Source organism: Hippichthys cyanospilos, chromosome 6 (assembly GCF_059441005.1).
Source record: "Hippichthys cyanospilos isolate Australia breed blue-spotted pipefish chromosome 6, RoL_Hcya_1.0, whole genome shotgun sequence".
NCBI lineage: Eukaryota > Metazoa > Chordata > Actinopteri > Syngnathiformes > Syngnathidae > Hippichthys > Hippichthys cyanospilos.
Window position 1 is genome coordinate 15,838,581 of NC_142374.1, and position 20,593 is coordinate 15,859,173.

General features: G+C 37.9%; 1 protein-coding gene across 1 annotated transcript; it reads right to left on the minus strand.

Annotated features, from left to right (window-relative positions):
* Window positions 1-4,893: 4,893 nt before the first annotated feature.
* Window positions 4,894-18,367, minus strand: LOC148422390 (CD81 antigen-like). Its single transcript, XM_088417117.1, has 8 exons — window positions 18,169-18,367; window positions 15,912-16,026; window positions 7,660-7,757; window positions 6,306-6,380; window positions 6,119-6,232; window positions 5,659-5,757; window positions 5,470-5,553; window positions 4,894-5,391 (listed from the first exon to the last, which is right to left on the minus strand). Exons 1-8 carry the CDS (start codon window positions 18,232-18,234, stop codon window positions 5,329-5,331), a joined length of 714 nt encoding a protein of 237 aa, XP_088273243.1. The 5' UTR covers window positions 18,235-18,367; the 3' UTR covers window positions 4,894-5,328.
* Between the last annotated feature and the right edge of the window lie 2,226 nt (window positions 18,368-20,593).

Sequence of the window (20,593 nt, forward strand, 5' to 3'; positions counted from 1 at the left end):
TTGATCCCGTCACTGTTAGTCACTCCGGTCAGGGCGTGTTTGGGGTTGATATGAGAGCGCGATTGGCAAGTGAGAGTGATAAGCTTGTTTTGCGAGCTGACTCACTCATACCCGAGGAGAAAACCGTCTGCGACAGTCACCGCATAAGATCCATTCGTCTGTCTTTTTATTGACGTGGGATGCGCAGCTGATATCGGTACAGGCACTCATCAAAAACAAATCGATAAAAAATAGAGCTATCGAAAGGTCATTGATTCCATGACCTTTTTGAAAATGGAGTCATTGTTCAAAGCAGACGTGGGCAAACTTTGGCCCGGTGTCAAACAGTGTCAAAAAATAAAATGGAGTTTTCGATGTAATAGAATGACAGAACTAGCCTTTTAAGCTTTTTAATCCGGCCCAGAAAAATTCAGAGTCAGGAGGAGAGTGATAATGTTAATGTCCTGAAGATTATGGAACTATCAATGCTTTCAAACAGTAATTTATATTTAAAAAAAAACAACAACTGTATTTCGTTCATTTACCTTATTTTCAAAACTATAAGGTGCACCGAATTATAAGGCGCACCCTCAATTAATGACATATTTGAAAACTTTTTCAATCACAATATAGTAATACTCAAAGTAGTAACAATAATAACTCAAATAATAACTCTAAACTCTCAATAGCATAATAACTCAATGTCAATAGGAGCAACCCTCTTCAACTGTAAACACACAAAGGAAACAGGTAAAGCTTACTTTATCACTTCATTCCCCATCTACCAATCCCAATCTCAATATATAAGGTGCACCTGATTATAAGGCGCACCATTAGCTTTTTTTTTTTTTAAAGGCTTTTGGATGCGCCTTATAGTGCAGAAAATACGGTAATTTTCAGTTGTTTGACTAACAATAACTAGTTATATACATGGAACTCTTGTAATGTTTTCTAGATATTCTATTAAAATTAAACACTTTTTCTAGATATCTAGCTTTTTTTTCTTTTATGAGGTAGATTATCACAATGCTCCATTCATCTGCTCCTGATCCGGCTCTTTTGTTAAAGTTTAGTGGCACTCGAGTCAAAACGTTTGTCCAGCCGTGGTTTAAAGCCTTTTTGTTTGTTTGTTTTACTGTCCATTTTCTCAGATTTTGGCCTCTCAGCAGTAATTTACTCACTGACGTAGTAGTCCTTTTTTAAAAGACTATTCATCAAAATAAGAGTGACTGATGTGACTGAATCATTTTCACAAAGGTTGGTGTACACATTATATATATATATATATATATATATATATATATATATATATATATATATATATATATATATATATATAGATATATATATATATATATATATAGATATAGAGAGAGAGAATATAGGCAGTATGCAGTTTGAAAGATAGCAAAAAATCGTTTAAAAATTGTAACATGCCAGTTTTTAAGATGTTCATTTGCACATTTGTTTTATACCCACCTTGTGCTCAATTTGATCTCCCCAAAAATGCCTTACTGTACATCATTTTTTTAATCCTTAGTGTGTACGATTGTTTTTTTTTTCAAACGCCTTACTAGACAGGATCGTTTTCCATCCGTCCACCTGTATTCTTCGCTGTTTATCCTCACTAGGGACGCGGGTGTGCAGGTGCCAAAGCCAGTTGTCTTCAGGCAGTAGGCAAGGTACAACCTGAACTGCTGGTTGCCAGCCAGTCGCAGGGCATACATCATCAAACAACCAATCACACAAACACAACTGAGGGTATTTTGAAGCGTCTAATATACATACCATGCATATTTTTGCAAATGTAGGAGAAACCGGAGTACCAGCACTTAGACATACTTCCCGACTAATAAACTAAGCAAACAAATGTAGTCAAATGGGCAACAATGCGCTTGTAATATGTAAATATCAAAAAGTTCATGTTTTGATGACATTTAAAGGTTTCTAGTTCAAAATGACAAAAGTAATCATTTCTAAAGCGTGAACACAAGCGGAGAGCTCCAAATGGTCTCCCAGAGGCCTCTTTAGGTTATATTATTTATCAGAACAAAGTTCTTTTTTTAGGAAACGGATCTCACTTTAATGTGGGAGAATTCTTCTTAACAGATGACAGTAACAAACAGACGTTTGCACCAGTCGCCAGGCAACTGCTCTCCGTTTCCAAATAATAAGGTGGTATAGTACAGTAATCCTCTTCCCCTCCCCTGCCAGATTATTCTGCAGAAGAAAACTATTATGATCAGCAGCGTCCACAAATAAAATAAAATGGAAACTGCAATAGTAGTATTTTCAGTCAGGAAGGTACTGGCAAATATCCAGTCACAACACCTGGATCTGAGGATTTACTGTTTGAAAATATTTAAAAGACATGAGGCGAGCAGCTCTGATTTATATTCAATGAAACTTTTTTTTTCTCATCCAGAATTCTTTTCATTGGAATGCAGCAGAGTAAAAATGCTACCTGAATTTTGTCTAAATATTTTTTTTTATATTAAGCTTAAAAATGCTTTCATGAATATAATCACGTTTCTGTTGGTTTGTCGCTCTGGTGGTAATTGATATTTTATTTTATTTATGTAATTATCGATAGCCACAAATACCGGTTGGTCAAATAATACTCAGTACTCAAAAACATTTGGAGTAGCTATAGTAGCGACCTCTGCTGACCACTAATGGCAATTACAATGTCGTATACACAGTACAGTATACGGCTCGAAAGTAATACACTATTTTGCAGATGATCTCATTTTTGAGGATCAATAATGGTAACGATCAGATCGCCGCGGTGCTGGCTGGCGGGGATCAGATGATGGGTAAAAACGTTCACATTCATCAAGTACAATAAGTTGAGTGAAGTCATTGTTTGAGGTGTTCTCACACTTGACGGTTGGTTGCGCACAATGGACGCTTCGTGCCACAGGAAAGTCACACTACATTGCCCTCATTAACGGTACAAAGAACAGGACCTGCTAACCTTTATCAGATCGAAAAAAGAAACGCTGTAGTCAGCTCTTTTGTCACTATTTAAAGCTGCCTTTTTTTGAAAGTCCTGTTTGTGGTATTAGTTTGTTGCTTCTCGTCAGTAACGTCTACTTGTACCGTAAAGCGACAAAACTTAATTGGCGTTTTCAATAATGCATTGTGTTCTAATTCTACTGAAATGCTTTTATTTTGAAGGCTTGATTTAACCTGATACAAGATGTGTTTGTATCACGTGTGTGTATTTAAAATATTGATAAACCTGCTGTAGTTATGCAATATTGTACAAAGACTATGTGAACCAGGCTCTTTCAAGCCCCCCAAGTTTGATGACGTCTTAATCACCACGTTAGTGCTTGTGACCTAATCAGCGAGTTTCAGTGACGGAAAACGCGCACTGGGTGCGTCTGTGCCAGAAATTCAAGTCAGATGGCTTTTAGATATTCAGACTACAGTATATGCGCTTTTATTAATTTGGAGAAAAGATGTTGATCAGTCTGCCTCCCCGTGGAGATGTAAGGTATTACAGCAAACGAATCAGCGTCTCCTGCTTTTCAAATTAGTACATCTACTGCATTTTAAGATGTGCACTTTTAAAATAAAATATGTATGATGTACTAAAAGAAATGTCTCTTTTTTACTCTCACAGTGCTGTCTTGACATATACATTGAGAACAGTCGTGAACAGTCCCTTTTTTTTCCAAATGTTTTCAGGATTTCTGCGTTCCTAATGGCTTGGATTCTACCTTGTTTCTGACTACTCTAAACAAAAATATGTACATAAACGCCTAACATGGTTTAAAAAAACAACACAACCACAATGCCACATGAATTCTCAACTATGCATGCGTTACTATTCATGGTCACCATAAGTTAAAGTTGTACTTTGAAAGACATACTCTAGTTGAAAAGCCTAAATTGAAGCATTACATTAGTTGAAAACCCTGAATTGAAACACTTAACTCTTCTTTAAAAAACGCCATTAAAACAATATTCCTGTTTTGATTGATTTTAGATTTTAACCCATCGTTACACGTGAACACTATTTTGAAACCCTGACTAGTTTAAACTAACGTTAGTTTGAAACGGTTACCTTGAACCCTACTTTAGAATACTAATCCAAGTTTGAAGCCCGATTTTGAGTTTGCAACGTTACTTTGAGACCCAATACCTTAAACTTGTGAATGTGTTTAGCATTCACAATATTAGGGTTTCAAAGTAGGGTTCTAATGAGAGTTTGGGGTTCAAAGTATGCTTTCAAATTAAGGTGAGGTTTGAAAGTAGGGTTTAAATGAATGTTGTTTTATTTTCTTGGCGTTTTTTAATGCTTCACACCACGTAGTCGTTTTTTTTTAGAAAACTTCCAATACATGGTCAGTTTTATTCAACAAAAACATGCCTTTCTATTCATGGATGATTTTTCCCAGCTCCCACCCCCAACAAAAACTCTTTACTATACATAATCGCTTCCCCCCCAAAAAAGATAATGAAAACACTTCACTATAACCGCCCCTTCTCCTAAAAAAATAAATATGTGGTTGGTTTTTATGAACAAAACCTGATGCCTTACTATACGTTTTTTTTTTTCCCCACCTTACAATGCAGTGTTATTTTTATTTAAAAAAAAAAACCTTCTATACATGGTTGTCTTTATTGAGGAAAAAAAAGCTACCTAATACATACTATATGTGGAAAAAATAATTACAATCGCTGTTTTCTTTCATGATAAAATCTGGATATTGTTTTTCAGGGTAAAAAACAAAACAAAAAAAGCCTACTTTTAAAAAAATTTTACCTCCTCATTGAATTTGATCATTTTTACCTTCCAATAAAAAAATAAATGCAAACTCCAAACAGGTCAGTCAAGATTGAACATCAGAACTCAGAGGAAGGCATGCTTACCACTAATCCATCACGTTGCAGAAGACAAACGACGATACAGCACGATGGTTTTATTAAAACAAAGTTGACAAAAAACACACTGCGTAACATTAAGATAGTGAATCTGCAGGTGACAGTTGAAACCCTCCTGGTCCAACAACCGTGTAACACAAAAGAGACATGTCGCAATCAAACATAGCCTCTCGCGTTATCAACATAAGACGTGCATATGTACAATTTATACATCCATAAAAACAGCATTAATTCAGCAAACTATTCCACAGCATACTGTATATACACTGTATAGATATAAGAAGTTATAGTTATGTCCTATGATAAATAGACAAGACCCTAATTGTACTTTTTAGTATAAAAAAAATAAAAGCAGAAATATCCACCATGCTGTGTTCTAATAAGAGGAGGAGCTATTGCATAAAAACCAATGGAAGTCCATGAAAGAGTACTGGTGCACGTCAATGTGCGGACTCAGTACGCGGGTGCGTTATGGATCCCGCAGCAAAGCACCATGGTGAAGATCATCTCGAAGATCTAAAGGGGAACAAAGAAGTGACACGTTATGCTGCGTCAACATGCGGGGAGAAGGGGACGACGGGCCACCCGGCTCACCATGATGACGGCCACCACCAACGCCGCCAGACCGATCAGATAAAGCTTCTCGGAAAAAAGCTCGATCAGTTTGTCGTGGCAGCTCTGTTTGGAAGTACAAGACGGAGATTTAAAAAAAAAAAATCATATTGACACCACCACAACTCACTTTGTTGAATACCACTTTAAGAAAAGATAAACGTTCATTACCTGAGACTTGAGAAAATCTTCCGGAGACTTTCTGGGGCATAAGGTGCCAACGACTTGTTTGAAGAGCGCCGTGTCGTCTCCTTTACCGCAGCAGTCCAGCTGAAGTGAAGGTCGAGGACACAAATCACAACTTCATCATCCAAATGTCGTCAAACTGCCCACACAATTGGTGCACCAGCAAAATCCTCCTGAAAACCTGCCTATTCATTTGTGTCCACTGTGGGGACATTTGTCATTGGTCCATATGTTTTATCTCATTCAAGCTACCCTATTAAGTCCTAGTGTGCTCAGTCGAGGACACCCTGGTCTTTCCGATGCTGTCTTCTGTTTGCTCGGAATGCACTTAAGATTGCCGTTTTGTTGAGACAAAATGGACACAACAGTGGACACAAATGGATAGGGTATTGTACACCTAACATGGGCCCCCCCTCAAAAAAAAAAAAAAAAATGTTGGGCCTACCGTGGTGTGGAAAACATCCAGCACCTTGATGGCAGCGTCCTTACTGGGAGAGCCCGAGACGTCTACAGCCTTGATGTACGCCGAGTCGTAGAAGTTGATCAATTCTTTGGAGATCTGCGGACAACTTGTCGTTATTGTCGATCAGAACGACGGATGCGGTGAGCGTCGGTCGCAAACGTGTCCTCACCGTGTCTCTGTTCATGAAACCCCAAATGGCTGCTGCTACTTCGCAGGCAAAGAGGATGACCAAAAAGAAGAAGAACTGCAGAAAAAAATTGAAAAGGGAACTACACTCCAGCAGTTTTCAGTCATGGATGAAACAAGATATTACTAGAGCGCGGAAGATATTAAGACTCGACTGATATGGATTTTTGGAGGTCGATACAGATTCCGGGACAGATTCTGATAAGTCCAAACATTAATCGCAATTACTTTCCGTATTAACATGGTTTTTTTTTTTGTTTGGCAATAATGAAGGTCTAAAAATAGTGGGTATTAAGTGATACAAAAACTAAAGTAATCAATCAGTTAAAGTATTCAATTTCCTTAGTCTAAATAATTAGTAGCCAAAGTAATTGATTACTATAAATAATGAAATGCTAAATTAATCAATTACTTCAGGTACTTGGGCACTCACACAATTAAATACTAAATTAATTGATTACTTACTTAATACTTAACTTCTTAAAGTAATCAAATACTTGAGGAAGTAATCAAAAACCTAAAGGGACATTGTGTAAGATTTAGACCGTTTTTCATCACAGGTGCTATAGGTGCTGCATTTACCATTGACCGTAGCTATAACAAACATGGCCGCCTCCAGAGAAGTGCCACCCCCCATGTGATATCATTTCATAATAACTAGACCCATGATTAGATTTAAAACATATTGTTAGACAATAAGAACACTTTTATAATAATTATCTGAAGGACTTAGGTACTATAACAATTGAATAGTCTAGCTATTAAGGTAATAGGTATGAAAGTAATTGAGTAGTCTGAAATACTACTAAAATAATTTGATACTAGTGTAACTGAATACTGTAGGTACTAAAGTAATTAGGTACTAATGGTACTTAGTATTTAATTTCCAAAAGTAATCCCAAATTTTCGGGAATGTCTTGCTTAACTAATCAATTATTTTAGGTAATAAAGCCACTAAATAGTTAAGCGATAAAGTAGTTTAGTACTTAATTTTCTAAAGTAATCAATTCCATAATTTAAAGATAATTGATTCCTTAGCTCTTAAGTCATTTAGTACTAGCCGTTTGTACACCATCATTTAGCCAAACACGTGAAAAGAATTTATAAATAAGTACGTCGAACTGAATGTCTGAACACCTAAAAACGTCAAAATATATATTTGAGATTGAATGTGTTGATACCTCACTGTTGAGTTCATGTGTTTTAGGATGTGTGGGAAAAAAAAAAATTAGAGAAAGAGAGAGGGACTTGGAAAAGAATAAACGTTATCTAATTGAATGATTCGTTATGGTGTCCCAAGACTTTTGTCCACAAACGAAGAATGATTATTTTCTCACCGTTCCCAAGAGACACTGAGATTCCTGAATGGCACCGTAACAGCCGAGGAAGCCCACCAGCATCATCACCGCGCCGACAGCAATCAGGATGTAGACACCTGCCAAAAACACGCGCACACACTAACATGAAATGACGCAGGAAGCAATGTTGTGCGTTCCCCGCCCCCGCCGCTAGGGGGCGGCAAAGACGAGAAAGAACGTGCACTGTATGTTCCCTGTTCATTGATCCGTACGCTGTTTGGTAATGGACTTCCTGGATGTCTCCCGCGCTCCCTGTGGGGTGACACGACATTATTGACATCCTGGAGATAAACAGCTCCCAGATCCTGTGTGAGGAGAACGGGCGGAGCCTCAACCCGGGAAGTGCCTTGCACACGCATTCGCTCTCCCTTGCGCAATTAACTCCTCTGACCTCTCACCCTCGGCATTATCCATCCCACGCAGGAGACGTGAGCGCCGCGAAGATAAACGAATCTACGCATTCTCACACTTAAGATGGACGGCTTTCTTGACATTCTCAATAAATACGACAATAACTGATTTGAATGGGAGTTTAGTCTGGTTGGACTGGACAAAATAATGAAAGACATTTTTACAAGACATTTTTATTCTGTCCACACTCACTAAGGTCAAACTGAATAAAAATGATAACAAAAAGGAAACTGAACAATGGGTAAAATTTCTGCCCCCCTCCCTCCCCCTTGTACTGTGCTCTATCTCTGAAAGCTGAAATGCTAGAATAATCAAACTTAGAATCACTATTGCCTAACTTGAATACATTTTGCATTTTAAACTGCAAATCTCTATATTGGTCCGTACCTTCAATATTTATGTGAAATTTGAAAATACTACAAATATAACTGTGTGGTGCCACCATTGTATTTACTGTGCATATAAAAAACATGTTCTACTAAATTTCTATGTGAATAATGACTTTAGATTATTTTAATGGTATATTCTCATTTCTAGAGATGATGAATTGAGGGTTTTCATTATCTCTATAAACTATAACCATAAAAATCGTTTATCTTGTATTATGAAAATGTTCACTAACTGTATTCAAACTACTGTATACACCCTGCTTAAACTTCTGAAATAAAATCTGGATTTCACAATATTCTAATTCAATATTTAATTTCTGTGAAAAATTACTTTAGATTTCTTAGTGGGTATTCTCATTTCTAGAGATGATGAATTGAGGGTTTTGTCTAGGGTTATCTCTAGACTATAATCATAAAAAAAACATGTATCTTTTATTGTGAAAAATTTCACAAACTGTATAGTATAATCTGTTTTTCCTAATATTTTAATTCATCAAAGCACTGAGCAGGATAATGGTGAAGAAAATGCAAACATGGAAGGATTCCTTTTAAATAACTCATTCGATGCCAGGGACGTAATATCACGTTTTTAAAAAGTCCAGACATTAAATGATTGAATCTTGATAGTTAAATATCAGCGTTTCAATGTCTGGACTATTAAAAAGAGTGAAAATATGTCACTGGCATGGAATGAGTTAAGTATCTGGGATTTCATGTCTGGATTCTTAAAAACGTGAAATTACGTCCCTGGCACTGAATGAGTTAAGATGCACCCATACATGACCAAAAGAAAAAAACATGAATAAAGAGAAAACTGCACCAATTCCGTCAAGAATGTGTTTGTCTACACTAAAAATCTGAATAAAAATATGCATTGCCATCAGAATTTTTCAGTCGAAAGCAAGACTAAGGTAAAAAGATTCATCGGTGTGTCAGTCTGCCATTAAAAATCAGTGCGTCCAAGGCCTTTTGCCCTTTTTCCTTTCTCCCTGACCGCACTGAACCCGAAGAATGAAATCCTTTCAGGCAGATGCTTTGGGAAGCGGTCCTATTTGAAAAACAACATCCTCTCTAATGCGGCCCGACAGTGGTCGAAAAAGAGACGGACAGATTCCGACTCCCCGCAGACCTCACATACAACATAGGCGCAATCCTTCTATATATCTCCATCAAGCCTCTTCCCCCCCCCCCCCCCCCCCCCTCCTCCCCCTCACAAGACCCTGAGCATTTTTTTTGTTCGCGTGAGCCGAGCTACCGGGCTCGGTAACCCAGCAATGTGGCAAAAGCAGCCATTATTTTCACTGCCTTCCATTACTATGACAACACCCTTTGAGGTTTGAAGGCCATTGAGACGGCACCGGGGAACTTCATTTATTTCTTGTCTCTCTGTGTAATCTCAATAGGGGAGGGGGGTTGCCACTAAAAGCCCCACTTGGATGTCTCCTTCTTCTCTCATCCACGATTAACAAAAAAAAAAAAAAAAAGAAAGGTTGCAAAGTCCCCGCTGTCTTTTGCATCCCAGTCCCAGTCTTAGTGAGTGTTTGTTGGTCTATTTTTAAAGACTAATCATTAGAAGCAGTGATTGTGTTTATACAGTGATATTGGTTGAACCCACATATTAATGAGCACTGAAATCATTTGTCCACTAACGTACTTAATCATTAAAAATTACAATAATTACAGCTTGAGACAGATTTTTTTTTTCATCAAAATAAGATATTTTCATCAGTTCATCAGGGAATTAATTTCATAAGGTTTGGTGACTAAATCAGTCACTCACGTGTGATATTCTTTTATTGTTCTTTTTTATGTTCACTAAAGACTAGAAAATGAACATTGACAATTATGGTAATCTTAGTTTTATATTTCTTATTCTAAAACTATAGCAAGCGACACTCCTAAAATTAATTGTATACACTGAGAATAAAATCGGGGTCAATCTATTTAGAGAAAGTATTGCAACAAATTGCATCAAATTATTGTATTATTAGCATTAGCGTCTAACTTCATCGTGCTGCTGCTCAGTGCAGAAATTTTTTAAACAAACACTGACTCCATTTTTAATTTCCCCCCCAAATTTCACCATACTTCTTGAAAAAAAAAACACTTGGTTTGTTCGGGGCGTTTTCCACTGGATATTTGTGTCTGGTTTTATTTATTTATTTTTTGTTAGTTTATTTTCGTATGTCCTCCATACACAATATGTCGTTTTGACTAAATAGAAAAAAGATACACATTTTACATTCATTTTATGCATTTTAAGGAATAATGCTATTATTTAGGAGATCAAAAAGAAAGTCACTTTCTTTATGTATCGTTATTTATTTTTAATTATTCTGGAATTCCTCACTTTGGCACATTAATATCAATTGTTGGACAAGAATTGATGATGAAATTGGCATTCCTTGGTGTATCGTTGATGTGCAACAATTATTCCATTAATCAACAACTGATTAATTCTATATTCTAATATTTGACACCTATTTTGATAATCAATCGTTGAGATAATTTATTTTCAATAAATGGTCAAAATTCCTGTAATTTCATCTTCTTATGAATACATATACAAAATTGTTTGATGGAATCACTACTCCCACACCAAACACAATCACCAAAATGGCAAGTGGAATTCCAGTGCAAGTAATATGTTTAGTCTGTGTCTACATTTCAGACCGGAAACTAGATGACTGCCATAAGCCCTTTTTTTTTTTTTTTACATTGGCCCGTAGTCCACAACCAACAGGGTGCTACGTGAGCGTGACCGAGAAAATAATCTCAGGGATTCTGATGATCAAAGCTAATTTGTGTTTTGCAGTTGTGAAATGTTATTAAATGAATGTAAACAATATATTGCTTCCTTTGGTAAAACACAGCTGTAGAAAGAGAAATAAAAATAAGAAAAGCATATCTTGCGGCAAAATAAAGAATATAATACAGTGAATAGCCCAGTTAAAGGTGCACTAAGAAATTTTAAACGTTAAAAATACATATTTTCTGCCCCATAAGCGCTCAAGGGATTCCTTGATGATGAGTACAAAAAGCCCTGACATAGTCACAGCAAGAAGTGCGATAAGCCTATTAAGGCACTTACAATGGCCCAAACTTTGGTCGCAGACTCAAATGCTGTATTCGGGGAATGTGGGAAGTCGGAAACGTCCCTCTTGGATTGTTTCAGTAACGACCTCAAAGCATTCGAGGCAAATGTAGACAACAAAGATGGCTGATATTGTTTTGTTTGTGTGTGTGTGTGTGTGTGTGTAGTCAGGGTTCCCTTTTCCCACTTTGCAACCAGAACCTCCCAGTTCAAAGGGGAGTTTGCGATTTTCCAGGAAACATCAAACTTCCCACCTTCCTCGGACAATCATAGGACAAGCGTAAACTGGAGGCATTTGACAAATGGAGAAGGCTCAGGACAGCTCTTGGTTTGAAAACAGACCCAAAGCTGGCTTCACATTTATTCGAAAGGAGAGAGAAGCTCAAATTGCTCATGTGATAAATAACCCTCAAATCACCAGCATTCCATCAAGCTTGCAGTTACACGGAAAGCCTGAATATGTTGTTTAGCAAGGAACGTCTTTAACACCCTTTTAAGTAGCTGGTGCCTCACTTGTTTTCATACAAAACACCACAGAAAAAAATAGATCTTCTCCAAAGTGTTTCTACAAATTTCTTACGAAACTGAAAGCAGTGATTTATAAAATATGTATCGGTAGGGTGAATGAATGTAATCGTTGCCCCCACTCGTCTGAACACCGTATTCTGATTAATATCGTGTTTGGTTATGAAGCAAGGACCAAGCAGAAACTCCATCTCAGGAGGCTACCATTTTGTCCTGGACTTTCCTCTGCAGTCGACTAAGATTGACCCAAAACTGCCTTCGGGCTTGCATTGCCAATGTCACGAGACCAAAAACCCAGGAGACAGACGCGTTGTGACGATTGCACTGCGAGCCGAAGGGCAGTTTCATGTCAATTGGTTGACAACTGAGGGCGGCACAAGGCCAAAAAGACAGCCCCGTTAGATGGACAAAAATGACGAGCTCAAGATTTGTAATGCTCATTCCACAAACCTAATATTTATCAGGATTCTGTGTTTGGACTAGTGGTAGACCACGTATCATATGCGGGCTGCAGCCATTGAGTGTTTGGATAAAAACAACAACAAAAAATTGGGTTGACTGGGATAACATCAAATTTTAATGAATTTTTAATTATCTTTTTTTTTTTTTAACTTACATTTATATTACCTCGCTCTGCAGAAACATTAGATTTTAGACAATTCCCTCCCCATAAATTCTGGCCTATTTGACAAATTTGCCAATTGAAAGCACATCTGAATCAGCATTTTTTTTTTAAAAAAGTGATCAGTTGGAGCGACATCTAAGTCGGACCGTCAGCATCAAAGTGTATAGGGTCGTTTACGTCTATCATGTCAGCTATAAGTAGAACTCAAGCGGTGCTAGATAGCAGCTAATTTATGCTAATATCAGTGTAATGAAGTCCTGGATTGGCAATTGGCCACAATTTCATAACAACGTTGTGTTGTCTGTATCGGGAGGCAAGAGTAACAGTTGAGGTAGAAAAATTGTCAAGCTGTTACTCTGTAACATGCTGCGGGGAACAACTTCAAAATAAAAGCATACCTAAAGCTTTCAGCTCCATATATTGGTAAACGAAAGTTTATTTTGACGAAGGCCTTCTCACCGCGTTTGCGACGTGTTTACACTAACTGTCATGCAGAGCATTAACAATTGTGGCTGCGATTGGCTTGACATTTTTTGTAATGTGCAAACTACGAAGCTGGTATGCGGTGAGAGAAATAATGATCTTTTTTCTTTTTAACTGAGGTACTCGAGTTACCCGAGGATTCGCTCCCCAGACCACATGATTGCAAATATTTTATTTATGATTCTTTTTTCCCCTTTAAGATTAAGGACATCTCGCATAAAGTCAAACAATCAAAAATGTACTTTGACCGTGGCCATTACTGTCCTTTGCGTTCTGAGTTCTGGGAAAATTGTCAGTTGTGAGCTTTACTCAAGCAGTGTGCCAGCAGCAACTGAGCTCAGCGTTTGGACAATATGTATTTTGAGACTTACATAAACAGCAGGTTGGTGTGCCAGCGTGCTAAAAACATCCAGGCTAAACACTAATTTGAGGGTTAATGTGCAGATGTCCAAGGTTATTTGAATTACGCCGGGGCGTATATTTAAGGGCGGGCGAAAGAAAGAAACATTTCCTTGATCTTGCCTGGGTGGGCCTCTCGAAAATCACTAGTTGGACTTTCCTCTATAAAAAGCCAAAGTTTGTGACGCTTCCTTATACTTAGTGAGCGGGGAAGTATGGGAGAACCGGGACCGGGCCAAATGGAAATGAATGGGTTCACGGCACTTCGGCGCCACAACAAGGCAACATGATGAAAATGTTAAAAATGTATCGTGTTTGCCATGTTTTGGGGCCAGTTTGTGGCCAGCTGGAGGAAAATGACGAATGGCATTAGTAAAAGGCAACCTGAGGAGCGCATTCCTGATTGTGGAATTCAGATTTTTCTAAAGGAAACGAAAGAAACTGTCGAGCGGGTGAACACACAAGATGGCTTTATTTTTGCACCGTGCTCACACGCCCGCTGCTCAGTGGCCGCAGCGGCCGCAACATCTGTTGACGACATCTGGCCACTCTCAACGGAGCATGCGAGACGGTTCTATTTTTTTTTTAAAGACGTGGGGGTGCGAGACTGAATGCATCACCTTCGGAGTGTCAGAGTAACAGCTGGCTCATGCCACGGATTTACACAGGTTCCGTTCGCTAGTCTTTTCTTAGAGGTTAAATGACGTCTGAAAGTCATGACTGAGCAACTTCAAGGGTTGAATACATCTAGAAAATAAAATAGTGTGATTTAATAAGGATATGTGCCAAGGCTCCATTTAACATTCCACTCCTGCCAATGTTTCCCTTTTCTACTATTAAATATTTAAGCCTCACTCTGGAGATGGACGCCCACTCAACGATCACTTCATTCGCTATACACATTCCGATCCGGAATCAAAACATCGGCTTTTAACTCACTTCGATAATGGTTACTGTTGACACTGTCAATTACTAATCAAAAAATATCTTTGTTATTCCTTAATTCCCTATAGAGATCATATAAAATACATAGCGTTAACAGCCATCTTGGCCAGCTTTTTACAGACCTTTTCATTGACGGCTTATTAGGGCCACCTAGCAAAAACAAAAACATAACCCTCAACAGCAAATGGTGGGTGCAAGGGATGGCCCAGTCAACGGCTTGACGTCACATCTGGTCCTAACATAGCCCAGTCTACGTCTTAAAATTAACTATATGGATTGTTTTGGCTACCGCAAAACTCGACACAAAATGGGAACGCCAAATATTTGTTTAATACCTCAAACTGGGACAACAAGGTGCCTTTTAATGAAAGCCAGCTACCAGGTAAATGCTCGATTTAACTTGTTCCTTGTGTGGGACAATTAGAGATGCTGTATGTGCCCATCCCACATAATCTGTTTTAAAACTTGGGCCAGCAGAATCAGAAAACTTGGGCCTAGGCAACCAGTCTGCTTGAGCTATGCTGGCATTGCTTAGAATGTCCCATTTTTGGCTCAAATGACACCAGAAGGGTAAAAAAAAAATGCATAAAATGAGTCATCTTAATTTTCTTAAACTGGATAATACACTTTTGTGTATGAAAAATATATCAATTTGCAAATACATCTCCACAGATGAGTAAAATGCACTGCATGGCAGTTACGCACTTTTAGTGAGTCCTATTAGTAGATTAGTTTCCACTCTTGTTTGAGCAATCAAATTTATACCAATTTTGACATTTCGTTAGACATGAATATTTTATACATTTTTGCTGCTCAAATAAAATCAAGACTGCATATAATTACCTAGAAATGGTCACATCACATCACATGCAATATTTTTTTTTTCATGATCCTTTCACTGTTCTACTGTCCATTCGCAATTGGACCAAGACAGTCATTCGGCACACACACAGAAACAGGGCCAAGACACTCATTCGACTCACTCACCGAAACAAGTCTGGGGTTATAATCCCCGTGTCCTCGCTACACTTTTACATAAAGAGACAGGACAGACATATGCTGAAAATTTCTTGACCAAATAAGATGCAAAAAAGTTGAACGAATATTTCCAAAAAAACGCGATATAAATTGAGTGAAAACTGTCACAATAATAGTTAGTTGCCAATTTATGACAAATTAAGAGGTGATAGAATTCTGTAGGTGTGAGTGGTTATTTTAGCTTTTATGTTAAAATGGCACCTCAAGTAGTGCATGCACAGTTAGTTAAGGATTTTGTTATGGAGAAATTTGTCACAAAACAGAATTTGTCAGATTTAAAAACTCTCCGTGTTTATTTTGTACGTGGAAGCACTCGACTCACTGATATAGAAGGTGCCTGGTGCCTGTTGGCCTTCAAACTGAAGAATGAGGAGGTTGCTTGTTTGACTGTCATGACGGAGCCACAGGGCCACTCCCAGGATCACTCCTCCAGCCAGCTGCAATCAAATGAGGGACGCTATCATTATGATGTCAGTTATTCTCAGTCCTTTCATCGAATCAAGCAAGGAGAAATCTAAACGTTTTGCTGTAAAATCGCTCCAATGAGATCAAATTAGCCGGCTAAACTTTCTGCCTGGGCTTGGCTATGGCCCAAAAAAAAAAATCTAGATTTTCTTCAAACATCGGGATGATTACTGTTTTAATCCAATTTAATGGATAAACTCAACAAATGCTTATGTAAAAGTATGATTTGTGTTTTTTTTAAATCATGTGGTAAGTATTCAGACAAAAGTAATACAATTTTAAAATTTGTTTTAAATTAAACGCAAGTCATAGCTTGTGCATAAATTACTTAAAGGGATAGTGCATTTATTTTGTCATTTTAGTTAATATTTTGTTATATTTTTTATTACTAAATTATTTTCATGTACATATCTTTAAAACACGTTTGCTTTTAATAGTTTTAAATGAATACTTTTAAAGAAAATGTTTTCACCTGTTGTCGACTCAAAATGACATCACCTGTGCTTGGGTAACAACCAATCATAGCTCACCTGTTGGTCATGTGGCATTCAGGCTGAACTCTGATCGGTCGTTTTCCGAGCCTTGAGCACAGGCGATGACGTTTTTGTATGTCAAAAATAATTCAGCGCTCAAATGACCTTGTTCAATCCCAAAGATGTAAAATTTCATAGTTTTAATAGTCCAGACATGAATTCTCGTGTACTTATTTATATTTTTTTCAAAAATGTTCAAGTGTTGGGTTAAAGGCATGTATGCAAATGTCTGGAACTAAAACAAGTTAATTTTAGACAAAATATGAACTTTTTTTCGCTAAAGACGAATAACTGTCAATACCACAATGAAGTAGTTAGTGCCAATTCTAAACGCAACCATCCAGCATTCTGCCTATTTGCAAAATCTCAATTTCAAATTTTAGCAAATTTTCAAATCCTCAAATTTTAAAAAGGCGATTTTATCAAATTATTTATATTTATCGCCTAGCCCTACTTTCTGCTAATATTTGTGTACAACGCCATCAGGAGGCTGCGAACTGTCCACTTGCTCTTCAGGGAAGTGAGAGGACATCCTGACATAGCAGTGACCTGCGGTACCATCCACGGCCTTAAAAAGTAACTCCCTAACATCGTCTTATCTCTGTTTTTCTCCTGTACAACATTGAAAGAATGCAAACCCCAAAAATCAAAGCGTCCTATGCTGCGGTTACACAGAAGTTACATTATTGTACAAATGTGCTGTTTGTTTCTTGTTTATAAAAAGTCATCCCCACATTTAGTGCCATGAGTGCATTGCATTGTTCTCTAAGAGACAGGAAGCCAAAATCTGGACATGAAAAATGGCAAGTTTTTCACAATGACAAGCAGGCGGGCAAAGCCGACAGAGGAAACACTCATGTGCGGCGTGTCCAGGATATGCTGGTCATCTAAAAAAAGATAAGTCACCAGAAAACGCCAGTGGAATTTCACAGCCTGTCAATTCCGGGTGTTTAGGAAGCAAGAATAAAGAATGTGAACATTCAGGAAGCGTTATAGGATGGTGGCAAGTTCCAAATAGAAATTTGTGTCAAACAAGGGATGGAAGTGCTGCCCGTTTCCTGAACTTGTGAAAGCTTCAGAGTCAGCACAACTCTCCCCCTCCCAAATTTCTAATAGCTCTGTTTAGTCTCTGGTTTTTAAATGTTTATTCGGGAGCGGGGGAACAGTCGGTGAGAAATCATCCGTCAATTGGGAATTTTTCAATCTTTCCTTGTTGCCCATGTCTCTGTTTCTGATAGGGCGACACTGTAAACGTGAGATGTGCAGAGAGAGGAGTTAAAGTTTAGATTGAAGCCCACCCAGCCTGAAAGCCTCCCGTCTCCTTTCCTCTTTCACACAGCTGCTCAACCATGCAGAAAATAACTGTGGGGTTAGAGCGACATTTGGCGCGCGTTGCCTCCTCAATTGATGCGCCTCTCCTACACGAGCCCCTCGCACAATTAGCAAAGCAGTGTGGGACGTGTCCTGCATCTAATCAGTTAACCATGCAAATGTACTGAAATGTTAGGCAGCTCAATCAAACAAATATTTAAGTTTGTAACCCAAAACCTTAAACGATTCAACAGAAAAGCAAGGACTTACCCAAAAAATGAAATTAAAGAAGAATAACATATATTTAATGCATTGCGTGCATCCCGTCACCGCCATGTTGTAAGCTTTTGGTCAGTTTCTTTTCTTTCTATCTGAGGGCAGTCAACAATCCAGAATCAGGCAAACTCTTTGCCAGTTTGAAGTATAAGAGCCTCAATGCTGCAAACTCCTCCTTTTAACGAAGAGTGAAAACTGAGACACGGAACTGCCCACCAGGAAGGGGGAGACGGAGGGAATAACATGGCCCCCGTCTGCGTGAGTCAATAGGGATGCCCCACTTTGTTCCCAAGTCTGAACACACACAATACAAAGACATGGACGGAGATATAAAGTTTGACTTTGGTTCTCAAAAAGTTAAAGGAAAATTCAAGATACACATAGAGAACAAAAAACAAAGGTATTTTGGAATGGTAAAGTTGGATCTTAAATTACCACATTTAAAGGGCCCCTGTATCATGAAAATTCAATTTTTTGAAGTTTTGAACAGGTTACAAAGGTAATTTCTCACCCTAAACACCACAAAAGGTTTATTTTCCTTCTTTGATTGTATTTTGAAACATTTCTTGTTTATTCTGCGCTCTCAGCATCAGCCATGCCCGAGCAGATAAACATAATTTGAAAGAAGCATTATAACGATAGCAGGCCTCCGGACTGTCTCTACAGCGCCTCTGTACTGCCAGTGCAAGAGTAAATACACACCCACCTTAAACAAGGAGACTTTTCCCTTTTCACTTTTGTTTTCATTCCGGAGTTTGAAAGGAGAGTTTTTTTTAATGGAGTCAGCCAATTAAACAGCACTATTTTTGTTGTTGTTTTTTTTTTTTTTTTTACAAAGTTTTACTGTAGAAAATGTCCAAGTGGTGAAAGAATAATTCACCCACAGATGGAACTGTTGTTATGAGTAGTGGTTTCCCGAGGGCACCAATTTAGTAGGAGAACTGGGTGTGCTCACTTGACACGTCATTGACTTTGTTGTCAACAAAATCATTTCAGTGTCAGTACAAGGCTGTTTTTGGCCTCTTCATTTAGTCCAACTCTGACTCATTACTGATCGCTACAACATTATTTTTTTGTTGTTGTTTTGTCATAGCGATCAGCTTTAGAATAAAGAGTGCCCGGCAGCCGCACGGTAAGGGGCGGAGTTTCAGTGAACGAGTATCTTCACCTCCTGGTTAGAAATGCAGCCAAAAAAAACCCCTCATATTTCAAAAGAAATTGAATTTCCACTGCTCCAAACAATGTCAGGAAAGAAGCCTAATGGGTTTTTGCAAGGAAAAAAAAAGTATGGTGCTGCCACCACCATGTAGATATGTTCTTTAGATGATGAGCACTGTTTGCACCAAACATACCTTTTGGTTGATGGCCAGAAAGTTCAACCTTCATTTCATTCGACAGTAAAAAAAGAAAAAAAAATCCCCCAAAGATATATTTTATGGAAAGAAAAACTGAGTTATGGTTCAGTGGAACCAGGGTTGACCATTATGGCCATAGTTCCAAAAAGTAGTACGTTCGAGCCAACACAACATTGCTCATCTCAAAAGAACACCATAACTACAATGAATCATGGTAGTGGTGGCAGGATTATGTTTTGGAGTCATTTTTCTTCAGCTGGAACTCTGGTCTGGTTCAAGATGGAGCAAGACATGAACAGTTCCATTTGATTTATGTTGAGTCTTATTCTGTCATATCAGGAAAAAAAATCCTGGCATTTGAACAGGAGTGTGTCGACTTTTATATCAAACATATAAACATTTATTCACATTGACACTTATGGAGAAGTCGGGAATTCAGGACGAAGATGACCTTTGTGCGTCCCACAAGATTAAACATTCCAAACATTCTTGTTTGTTAACAACTTGTAATATATATATATATATATATATATATATATATATATATATATATATATATATATATATATATATATATATATATATATATATATATATATATATATATATATATATATATATATATATATATATATAATGAGTTAAGCAAAATTACGCTTTTTAGACTAGTGGCACCGCATAGAATAAATTGTGAGGTTTTTGTTCAAATCCAACCTGTATGTTTTTGGACTACGATAGAAGATCTCACTTAAACCCAGACTGGTTTGAGAACCCAGCATCTCAAAAACAGTGTCGCAGAAGAATCATTAACCACTTGCCGTGTTGCAAAAGCAATCATTATTACATCAGTAGAGACGGAATTACCATCATCATCAGATGTGCAAAAGTGCAAAATGAAGTGTCCAGAGGGTCGTATGCTTCTATTAGGACTGAATGAGGTTTACATTCGAGATCAGCAAATATACAGCACTAAAGGGCTGCCTGTAACCACTCGTTTTTGTGAACAACAGCCCCCTCTGTCGGTGATTTGAAAATAGACAAAAGCCCTCTTTTGTTATGAACAG

Bases quoted from the DNA above. Each gene is read 5' to 3' on its own strand.
- LOC148422390 (XM_088417117.1), bottom strand. From the start codon at position 18,234: ATGGCGGTGACGGGATGCACGCAATGCATTAAATATATGTTATTCTTC. The intron at 16,027-18,168 runs GTAAGTCCTTGC...ATTTGATTGCAG, and splicing joins TCTTTAATTTCATTTTTTGG to CTGGCTGGAGGAGTGATCCT. The intron at 6,233-6,305 runs GTGAGGACACGT...AGTTGTCCGCAG, and splicing joins GTTTCATGAACAGAGACACG to ATCTCCAAAGAATTGATCAA.